Raw genomic sequence first — 11,490 nt, 5'->3', positions numbered from 1 at the left:
AACAATTTACTTAACGACTATTAAATAACTACGATTGTGTACTTGCGTAGACAAATAATTAGGGGTGTAAAGAATCACACAAATGTTCACAATGCATTTTATATTACTACTAAAATAAATATTATGTGAAAACTGAGTTTTAAAATAAAACATTTAGACTAACTCATATTCACTGTTGACATCTATGTTTACTAAGGAAAAGCAACAACTAACAAGGTCCTGTTGCTATGACACCCATCAATTCACTCTTGTAAACTAATTTAAACCAGTTTCTGCCTGCATAAACATGTCCTTGTCAGATGTTATAAGTAGTGCACAACCACTGCATCCATTCCAAACATTATAGTTAACTCCTCATATTCTCTAACAGATGTTCTACACATACGATACTCCATGTCAAAATATTATAGAATGATACTGTTAATATACTAGAGTCAGTACCACTCTCACGGCCTCTTTAATACTAATATACCCATTACTGTCCTGTACTTTTTCCCATATTAAATAGATTGGAGCTACTTTAGATGCTTTGTGAGTATCACCCAGTCTGAAGAGGATGCCATTTCATAATCTCTACCACAAGGGGGAGCCATACTCCATGTTATCAATCCATAAATGGTTTGAGAAGCAACAGAGTCCATACACACAACACTCTTTTCATTAATGCACATTGATGCACATAAAAATCATGAACTTGTCTGAATGCCCTCTTATGCAGTGAAGAAAACACTCACACATAAACCAATTGGCACCAGTCAGACTCTGAGTCAGACTCACACAGCTCTTGGGAGGGCCAGAATTGACACAGACACAGACACACACACACACACACACACACAAACACACAAACCTGGGAGGAAGCGGACAAAGCGTGGCATGAAGTGAAACTTCTGGCAACCAGGAGCCTCGGTGTCTGACTCCGGATCTGAGAGAGGGAGACAGGAGCACAGAGGGGGGGGGGGGGGGGGGGGATGAAGAGAGAGAGAGATGGAGAGAGAGAGAGAGAGAGAGAGAGAGAGAGAGAGAGAGAGAGAGAGAGAGGGGGAGAAAGAGAGAGGGGGGAGAGAGATGAAGAGAGAGAGAGAGAGAGAGAGAGAGAAGGGGGAGAAAGAGAGGGAGAGAGAGGGGGAGAGTGGTGTGATGGGGGATGAAGATAGACAGGTGGGTATGAACAGACTCTTAGGGTTGAGGTTCCGACAGACGAACTCCAAGAATTTCAAACTGTGGATGTGGATTACACACTATTACAGCATGGCTCTTTAGCTCTGGAGTAAGTCAGTGTGTGCTTAAATCAGTGTGTGTCTGCGTGTGATGTTGCATGTGTGTGTGTGTGTGTGTGTGTGTGTTGCTATGCGTGTGTGTATCTGTATGTGTCTGCATGCATGCATGCATGCGAGTGTGTGTGGGTGTGTGTGGGTGTCTGTACATGTGTGGGTGTCTGTACGTGTGTATGTACTGTATGTGTGTGTGTGTGTGTGTGTGTGTGTGTGTGAGTGAGAGAGAGAGAGAGTGTCTGCCTGTGTACAGTACTGTATGTGTCCATGTGTGGTGTGGTGTGTGAGTCTGTCTGTGTCTGTGTGCATGTGTTGTGTGGTGTCATGTGTCTGCGTGTGATGTTGTGTGTCTGTCTGTGTGCATGTCTGTGTCTGTGTCTGTGTCTGTGGAGTGGTGTGATGTGGTGTCTCTGTGTGTGTGTGTGTGTGTGTGTGTGTGCACGTGCATGTGCTACATGCACTTACCCGTGAGGTTCCAGTCATAGAGCTCCAAGATGTCTTTAAACAGGTAGTTGGCAAAACATTCCAGGCCTCTGACACAGTAGTTCTGCAATCAAAGAAAAGAATCACACGACGCAATGGAGAAAATAAATGACTCGACTATTCACTAGTTGATCCGATCAATACATTTCAATTATCGTGGCCAGACTCCTTCAGAAGAGAGCGAGTGCAGTGAGTTTGGGAGGAGAGATAGAGAGATAGAGCGGAGCGGAGAGAAAGAGAGCCAAACCTCGGGCGCCATCTCCTCGATGAAGTGGATGGTGTAGTCGATGTTGAAGCGTATCACTCTACACAAGGGGATCTGTGGAGATGAAGAGACCACGGCTTTAATGAGGGGCCGAGGTTCTTCTCGCTAAAACACATCGGCAGGTTCATCTCTCTCTGTCTCGCCCAACTCAAACACACAGTCATACAGTACACATTTCTGTTTTAGACCCTGGACACTGCAGGGTTGTTGTTCTAATCGGAAAGACTTACATTTTGTTTCTGGGTAGTGTTTGCTGCCAAATTATACAGAAGTTTTAGTAACCGTCAGTTAAAAAAAAAAAAAAAAGAGGCCTCAATGAGTCTCAGAGGCAACATGGATTATGAACGAGTTGGACGGAAGAGGAATGTAGAGAGGAGCAAACCAGGGAGGTCAAGGTTACCATCACCATCGGGACTCAGGCCCTTGAATCCAATCTTGAGTAGGCTACACTGATTTTGGAACCGGGGATCTCGTTTGCGTAAAACAAGAAATAGTTTGAGCTGGTCCTCAATTATGCACAAAATGCATAATAATACAGTAAGTCCTCCCAAGGAATTGTCCACAAAGGTCAAATCAGGCAGAATTTGAAAAACAGCTGTGCCTTCTGTGTGTGTTGTTCGCCTAATAAAAGTTCTAGCCACGCTCTCTGTGCCTTGAGCAGCAGCTCTGTCCAGCAGAGAGCTGCCATTTGTTTCAATACAAAAAATACACAATCAAAATGGGCAAGTGTGTGTTCAACCTGCACTTAAGACCTGTACAAAAACGAAAACCTTCTCACACTCACTCACACACACACAAAAACACTTTCAGATGGTAAGCCATGCCATGCTGTGACAACGCCTGAAGCAGTTTCACCTTTTCCAAAGAGGGCCCTTGACTCTTCTTCTGCGTACACTCTTGTCCACCACAGAAGGGGAAACAGTTCAAAGTCAGCAAGAGCGTGTGTGAGATGCTTTGAATGAGAGGTAGGTTTCAGTGCTGACAGATCCACTAGAGTGGAGAACTGAGACCTGAGACCTTTAACTCTCCTCCTCCATGTTCACCTGAGCACACAGGTCTGACCAGAGGGCCATAGTAGAAGCTCATAGAGAGAGCAGACACACACACTCACACTCTCTCTCACACACACACTCTCTCTCACACACACACACAGACAGGTCTGACCAGAGGACCATAGTAGGGGCTCATAGAGAGAGCAGAAACACACTCTCTCTCACACACACACACACACACACACACACACACACACACACACACACACACACTTACATTTGTGAGAGGCATGTGCGAAAACATGGAGAAGCCTTCAAACAGGTACTCATGGTCATCATACTCAATAACGGTTGGCCGGTCCGTCTGAGAGAGAGAGAGAGAGAGAGAGAGAGAGAGAGAGAGAGAGAGAGAGAGAGAGAGGGGGGGAAAGGGGGAGGGGAGAGATGGAGAGAGATAGATAGAGAGAGAGAGAGAGAGAGAGAGAGAGAAACACAAACGAGAGGTCAGAGGTGAGAGGGGAGACCTACAGTACAGGACGGCAGAGCAGACATCGGGCCAAGGGAAACAGAAGCGGTCATCTCACCAGGAAGTTGGTCGGTGGAGACACAGTGATGCGATAGTGGAAGAGCTTTCCTGAGTTGTTGTTCATGTTACGGCACACTTTCACCGGCTGAGACGCAGAGAAACAAAACACACACACACACACACACACACACATATTCAGTGGACCATCTAATCAACTTCATCAATTGACCATCTCAAAGTTTAAAATGTATCTTCTGGTCATGCTCAAGTGTGCTGAAGCGAGAGAGCGGAGCGGACCTGTTCTCCGGGGTAGATGCTGTGTCGGATTCCTGTGCGTCTGGCTTTGGCACTGCACTTGCACAGAGGGCCGTCATTCATCTGCAGGGAGACATGAAGAGAGGGAGAGAGGGAGAGCAAGAGAGAGAGAGGGAGAGAGGGAGAGAGGGGGAGAGACAGAAAGAAAGAGAGAGAGAGAAATGACGACATGCATGCAAATGTAAACTTTGGAAACATGGAAAAAGAAGAAACTTCATATTTCATTCAGTCATTCATACAGCCTTAAATAGTCCAAGAGTCTGTGTGTGCATGTGCATGTGCATATGTGTGTGTGTGTGTGTGTGTGTGTGTGTGTGTGTGTGTGTGTGTGTGTGTGTGTGTGTGAAAGAGTGTGGGCAAGAGAAAGGCATAGAGAGAGAAAGGGATATAGAGAGAAAGAAAGAGAGAAAGAGAGAGGTACATTTGAGGGAGGGGGGGTAACAGATTGGACTTTTTTGGTAAATACAAAAAACAACCAGATGTTCCTGGTCATCCTTAACTCTGTCTTTCCATGTTGCACTGGTCTCATTGCTGCCTGAATAAATAGCATGCTATGAGGAGCTTCAGAGTGGCACACACACACACACACTGTGGAGCAGGGAGGGACTGACAGTGGGGCTGACAGGTAGTGAGCTGCTTTGTCAAATTTGAGAAGTGTGAAGCCAGTACACAAGAGTGCAGTGCACTCTTCCTCCTGGTGACCTTTAATAACCTCTTCGCTTCAGCTATAACATACCTGAATTGGCAGCTCAGCAAAAGAGTTGACGACAACAAAACATGTTAAGTAATCGAGTATCAGTGTGTGGTCGGTTTAAATATTTCTAAATCTGTGATGAAGCTATGGTAAGGTAAATACGATGACAATGGCGGGCCACCAATGTCTAATCCAGGGGTTTTCAACCAGTGGTTCCAGCCTGTTGGTGGTCCATGAAGGCCCTGCTGCTGGTCCCCCCGATCATGGATCAAATAAAGCAGCTTCAATGTGGGAATCACTATTTTCTATCAGTGGTGGTTGTCAGGTTGCCTCTCTAGTCAGAATGGTGGTTTGTGGTTGAAAACCCCTGTACTGGTCTAGTCAAATGAATGGTGCCCACACTGGGTCGGACGGGAGGGGGAGAGGGGCTTCACAGACCTGCCCGGGGTCGTTGTACCACAGCTCCTCGTGCAGGCGGTCGGGGTGCGCCTTCTTGCGCTTGATCTCGGCGATGACGTCAAACACGTCCGAGTCGGAACTGCTGGAGCAGCTGGAGCCCTCTTCGTCAGAGTCACACTCCGATTCGCTGGAGCTGACATCTGCACCACACACACACACACACACACACACACACACACACACACACACACACACACACACACACACACACACACACACACACACACACAAATGACACAACATGCATGTCGAGCTATCTGAGCGAGGTAAGGTAAACAGGGGACCTCATCATCATTACTTCATGCAAACTACACTTGACTTTGGCATGCACTGCTAAACACAGACATTCTGGTGGGTATCAACAGCAAGCACAGCTACACCGCTCTCCCTTTCTCTTTCATGTCTCATACGCTCGTGTGCTCAGCTCTAACTTGGCACGTCACCGCAGTGCGAAACGATGGCAAGAAAAGAAGGCAGAGGGCCAGAGCAGTGGCCAGTAGACAGTAGCCAGAAGCCAGTAGCCAATGCTGCCTGGACAAGAGGCAGGAGCCTACCCTGGTCTTCGTCCAGCTTGGTTCTGGGCGGATCCCATTTGGGGCGAGCTGCCTTGGCGCCCTCCTGCCTGCGGCCGAGCTCCTCCTCGAAGCGCTCGTACAGATCCCGCAGCTTACTGGTGCCCACCACGGTGGAGTCGCCCTGGCAACACACACATCACACAACCTTATGAATAAACACATCACAGGGACTGCCAGGAGCTGCTACTGTTAGGTACAACATAACAGTATAGGAGCTGGAGTAGTAGTTCTCGGAGTATGTGTGTGTGTGTGTGTGTGTGTGTGTACACTACATGATCCATGGGGTCATTGGAGTAGTAGTTCTTGGCATGTGTGTGTGTGTGTGTGTGTGTGTGTGTGTGTGTGTGTTTGTGTTTGAGTGAGTGTGTGCGTGTGCGTGTTTTTACCACTTGATCCATGGGGTCGTTGGAGAAGTAGTTCTCGGCGTGTGTGTGTGTGTGTGTGTGTGTGTGTGTGTGTGTTTGTGTTTGAGTGAGTGTGTGCGTGTTTGTACCACTTGATCCATGGGGTCGTTGGAGAAGTAGTTCTCGGCGTGAGTGCAGCGAATCCACGCTGGCTTCAGCAGCTGGTCCTCCTCGTCCTTCTCATCGTCATGGCGATCGCTGGGCGCGGGCGTGTCCTCGGCCTCGCGGCTCCGGAAAGACGAGGTCGAGGAGGCGTGGCTTCGCTCGCGGCTCGCTGACCCCGAGCTGACCTCGGACCTGCGCTCGCGCTCCTCTTCCCATCGTCCTCTCTTCCTCTCGCGGCTGCCCGAGCGACTCCTTCCCCGTTTCCTGTGGCGGTCCAGAGGCGGGGAACCACGGTCTCTATGGCGATACCTCTCCCTGTAGGGTACAGCCACCGTGTGACACACAGCAGACAATGACACCCCATAATAATCGTAATGTCTGTCAGCAATGTTTGTCATATAGATCAAGAGGCTTTTACAAATCAGACACATTATGCCAACTGTTTGTTGCAATGAGAGACTGAAAACACAGCAGCACACAAGCAGTCTCAGGGATTCCAGCAGAGCTTTCCTGTGAAGGGGGCCGCCTTAGCAACACAGAGCTGCCGCCTTAGCAACACAGGGCTGCCGCCTTAGCAACACAGGGCTGCTGCTGCTGCCTAAGTAAGTAAGTAAATACACAAATATAAACAAATAAATAATTCAAGAATGTTTTTGTTCAGAGCTGAACATGCAACTGTATTTGACAGATGACAGATGTAGGTTGCTAGTGACAAAATATAAGCTTCAAATGTGGTACGATCTCTTTGCTAATTACGTTTAATTAAAAAACATTAAATATGCCCCGGCTCTCCCTAGGCTAGTTGTGAGCGACAGGCACACACAAGATACAGCTTCAATCAAAGAGTTGCAGCTTTAGGCTATTTAAAGCAATTCATAACAATTCACTAACTCAGTCGCAATGTCACATTTTCATACCGTTACATCTTTGATTGTATATTTCATGGTATATTCTAAAATATCCACTAGCCAGATATTCTTGTTTTTACTAAATATATTGATATTTAACAATATTGACTGAAAGATACAATCTTGCAAAATGCCCTGCCCTTACATTTTTAAGGTGTATTGTCTCGTTGGATCAGTCAACAAATTGTGCTAATGATGTTTAATTGTTTGTTGATACAATTAAATGTCACACTTTGAATGTGAAATCCAAGTATATTGCTGTAATTAGTGTAAAAATTCAACATCTTCAACGTTAAGAAAATGTTGGCATCATGTCATAGCCAACAACATTTCACTTCAGCTGACCTCCTAAAGTATTGTTCAGAAACGAAGTTTAGTAGACAAGCTGTACTCTTTTCTCCTTGTGAGTGGACTGCTAGCTGCCAGAAGAGTAGCACATTTGCACTCAAGCAGGAAATACAGCAGGAGAATGTATGGGGGTCTCTGGGTTCAATCCTCTCTTTGCTATAGTTTGTGAGTCAGCATGTCACACTTACACTTCTTCCTTCTTGGTTTTCCACAGAAATCACTTTTGTTCTGATATTTCCCCCATAAGGAGCTAGGCTAGCATACAGTAGCCATTAGTTCAACTCTGATTACCATCATTATGCCCCTTGAGTGAGGCACTTTAACCCGAGTTCCCCTGGGGAGACTGGGCCATGTAATAACTGACATCTGCAAGTGGTTTTGCAGGTAGGGGAGCAAATATGCGTTAATATGTGTTCAGGCTGTGAATGCCTTTCATCACAAGCGCCTACTATGCTAATGGTCCAAACAGCTTGACCATGCCCGGTAAACACAGTGGTAACATCTTGTAATGGACTGCCAAGGTAATATTCATTCAGTGCCATTGTAGCAAAGCCTGCTGTACACTAAGGGTTTTTTTCTTCCCTATGGGATCCATCTACAACAGTTGTTTAAAAGGCAGTCAGCAGAGCGGTAGATAAAACAGAGTGGCGACACTCCCATAGACCTCCATAGGAGAAAATGGCAGCACTTTTTCCAGGCTATAGACTAGGTGCACAAAAGGCTCTTCCTGTACACACATTTATTTCCGGTGGAAATTAAACTGTTGTAACGGCATCTTCTGTTATATTATGCTCGTTAAATCTTCCACTCTGACACTGAATATCTTGTTCAACTAATAATAACAATTTCAACACATATAAATCTTTCTTTGTTGTAACGTGCTGATTCCCAGGTGTAGCATCCAATCGGGTCCGTGTAGACACTAATTGCATTACCAATAGCGGCAGGCTCAAACACACCTTCCATCGGAAACATACGAGCGTACAGAGAGCCTTCCCTGCACGTAGCCTATTTCCTCGTTATGGGACTTTTGGAACTATTTACAGCCAAACTCTTGGTCAGTAGTCAATGAGTTAATTGATTACACCTTCCAGCATCCAGAAGTACATCCCACCCTCCTGCGATTCAGCCATTCAGCACAGGATTTTTGGAACTTTTGATCGTGTGGCGGCAACATCAAAGAGTGTCGCAACTCTCTCTCTCTCTATGGCTCTGGCAGTCAGTACCTACCATTTGCCTGTAGCCAGTGCCTTCAGGTTCTCGTTTCAAATGCGTATACAACCCTTCAATCATTCAGCCAGTAGAAACAAAGTCAATGTCAGCCCATTGTGTTGTGTTATGAACTGACCTAGTGCTTCCTGCTTCCCCATGTCCCTCACTAATGGATATACATGACAGATTGGTACACACACACAAATACACAACACACACACACACACAAAAAACCTGTCGAACCCCCAGCTTCACACGCGTACACACACACACACACACACACACACACACACACCTGCTGCGTTCCCGGCTCCTGTGTCTGGGCGGACTCCGCGGACGGTCATAGTCCGCACGGTACCGTCCGCCCTCCGACCGTCCGCCCTCAGATCGCCTCCTCTCAGCGCTCCTGCCTCTCTCCTTCCTGTCCGCTCCATACTCCATCTTATGTCTGTCGCCGCCGCTGCCGCTGCCACTGCCATGGCTGCTGTAGCCGTAGCTCTTGTGCCGGTGGTCACTGTGGTGACCTCTGCGCTCAGGGGATCTGGGCCGCTCGGACGAGGGCTTCTCGCTCTTATAAGGTGGCGCTTGGCGGAAGGGGGCAGGATTGAATCCTGGGGGAGGGTAGTGAGGGTTGGCATAAGGCAGCGGCGGGTATCCAGACTGATAGCTCACTGCCGGGGGCATGGGAGGGTGTGGGGGCAGAGGCGGAGGGGGTACGTTGGGCATCATGTAGGAATATGGGTTCTGGGCACTGGGGGGAGCGCCAGAAGGGTTGGGCAAGGGTGGCGGAGGGAAGCTGGGCGTGTCCGGAGGAAAGCCCTGCAGCCGGGATGGGGCACCGCTGAATGGAGGACGCATAGGACACTGGCTGACCGGTGCAAGTGACTGGGAAGGCGCAGAGAGAGGATAGGGGAGGTAGTCTGGTCGCGGGGGTGGGTAAGCACTGCCCTGTCCTCTGTAGCCTGCGCAGGGGGGTGGTGGCGGTGGTTCATAGTGATAGGGAGGCATGTGGGACTGAGAGGCAGGTGGCCTTAGGCTGGGGGGGCGGTAGTTCTGGGGAGAGCTATGCGACCCTGGAGGGGGGCGTCCCCTTGGACAACCCCGGTTCGAGTGGAAGGACATGGTCAGTCAGTACACCTAGGAGATGGATAGCACGTTATATGTATATTGCACATAAAAAACGCCAATACTCAATACCGTCCTTGGCATGTACCACAAGCTAAGCAACGTTAGCTAACTAGCCCGTCATTCTTGCTTAACAAAAGATTGCTAAGTTACTGATCATATTTATGGCGCGTTACATACGAATAACGAGCAAAAAGAGCAATGTAATGTTTGTACTTTCTATAGAAATTTCCATTAGCGATACGGACAAATATGTCAGGGGAGCATCACCTACCTCACCGGGTAGACAGTCCAGCCAAAAACTGCAGGCTAATGTTAGCTGGCTTGCTAGCACTTCAGCATCCACCAACCCAATGTGGCGCTACGGGCATGTAACCTGAACAGGCACATATGAGAGAAAATGATAATAGAACTGTAGGAGAAATATTAGTAAACAAAGAAATTGTGTGGTTGTGTGAACACGTACCTTCGCGAACAAGCTATATTTAATTTGCCGCCCACTTATTGAACTGTGTTAAGCAGCCTGTACATGTAGCAGTGCAACAGTTTCCAGTCGGATTGTTGAAGTAGCTGGACACAGAACAACCAATCAGTGGGTGCCCTTCTGAAACGCACCAATCAAACGCAATCAACAGTCCAGTGTGATGTACAACTAAAATGAAGTTCCTTACGAAACAACATCTGCAAGACGATGTTCCGTAAGGCTGTGATACAAAAACATATTGAATAGACTCCGTTATCAATATTAATTATGTCTGTCTCTTTTTTTACGTTTGGCGAAGGCGATATTCGCAAGGAGGTTGCTGAAACAACTGACTTAATTCATTCATCCATTCATTCATTCAATCATAAACACATGTAAATTCACATGTTTAGCTTACGATAAGATCATTCACCTGCAATTATTTTTAGGCTACTAATTAATTTAGTGTTAAAAATTGTTTATACCTAAATGCCTCCAGGCTACTTGCACAGTAAGCCGCCACAAGATGGCATTCTCTACCAACACTGAAGGTATGGGGATGGCAGGAACTTATGACACTTCACAGCAAGAGGGCAGTAGAAGCTTAACATCCAATCTATTAAAATTAGATTGGTCAGGGCAAAACAAAACGTTTTCAAACCGTAATTTTGTTTTATTTCAGATTTATGTTCCACAATTGCATCATGCAATACCTCAGAAATATGTACGTGCAAATTTAGAATGTGCATGCATTAGTCAAAATCAATTCAGTCCCAGACATGACCACATATTCTCAAGAGGCAATACCAGTAGGCCTGCTATCTTATTAACGATGAAAGTTGGATGGAATCGATTACTTCTCCATGACTTCCATGTGGTGCCGTTCGCAAATCATTTTTTACTTCCATCCCTGCGTCACGGGTGCCCACACCAATGATCAGGGGGGGATTAAGGACATGTCTTCCACACATTAGCGCACTCACACACACACACACACACACACACACACACACTACACGTTCCTAGACACTGTAGTGTCCCCTCCTTCTGTGCACATAGACTCCTGACGCACACAAAATGTACACCACAGGAGTCACCAAGGAACAGTTTGAGTCAATGAATCAGCCCAATCGTTTTGTTTAACAACTGTTTTATGATAGGCTAATTCATGCATGACATTCAGTAACCTACATGTAGGTATTATGCTTCCACACAGCTGCAGTAACGCTGATTTTTCGGATCCTTTTCAGTTTCTTCATTACATGTAACAGATTTAATTTTGCAGGACAACTCATGCTTAAAACAGTTCTGTAAAATAAATTGCTCAGGAGACTTCTTGCAC

The 11,490-nt window shown here is 46.8% G+C and overlaps 1 protein-coding gene across 3 annotated transcripts in view; it reads right to left on the bottom strand.

Annotated features, from left to right (window-relative positions):
* The window catches only part of drosha (drosha ribonuclease III), an 81,873-nt gene extending 71,632 nt beyond the window's left edge, over positions 1-10,241 (bottom strand). For 2 of the 3 annotated variants that reach the window (XM_062520956.1, XM_062520957.1), the window contains exons 1-12: positions 10,152-10,241; positions 9,960-10,061; positions 8,856-9,697; positions 6,077-6,407; positions 5,563-5,704; positions 4,988-5,148; positions 3,838-3,918; positions 3,599-3,685; positions 3,292-3,378; positions 2,005-2,076; positions 1,740-1,821; positions 851-925 (exon numbers count right to left, since the gene is read on the bottom strand). In XM_062520956.1, the coding sequence (XP_062376940.1) occupies positions 851-925; positions 1,740-1,821; positions 2,005-2,076; positions 3,292-3,378; positions 3,599-3,685; positions 3,838-3,918; positions 4,988-5,148; positions 5,563-5,704; positions 6,077-6,407; positions 8,856-9,682 (1,945 nt within the window). In that variant the 5' untranslated portion in view covers positions 9,683-9,697; positions 9,960-10,061; positions 10,152-10,241. Of the gene's footprint in view, positions 1-850; positions 926-1,739; positions 1,822-2,004; positions 2,077-3,291; positions 3,379-3,598; positions 3,686-3,837; positions 3,919-4,987; positions 5,149-5,562; positions 5,705-5,969; positions 5,998-6,076; positions 6,408-8,855; positions 9,698-9,959; positions 10,062-10,151 lie in introns of those variants that run through there. The other variant, XM_062520958.1, reaches the window with a different exon arrangement.
* Positions 10,242-11,490: the final 1,249 nt, after the last annotated feature.

This window comes from Sardina pilchardus, chromosome 19, assembly GCF_963854185.1.
Source record: "Sardina pilchardus chromosome 19, fSarPil1.1, whole genome shotgun sequence".
In the NCBI taxonomy this organism is placed as follows: domain Eukaryota; kingdom Metazoa; phylum Chordata; class Actinopteri; order Clupeiformes; family Clupeidae; genus Sardina; species Sardina pilchardus.
The sequence above is the reverse complement of the archived record's forward strand: the minus strand, read 5'-3'. Positions and strand labels throughout refer to the sequence as shown.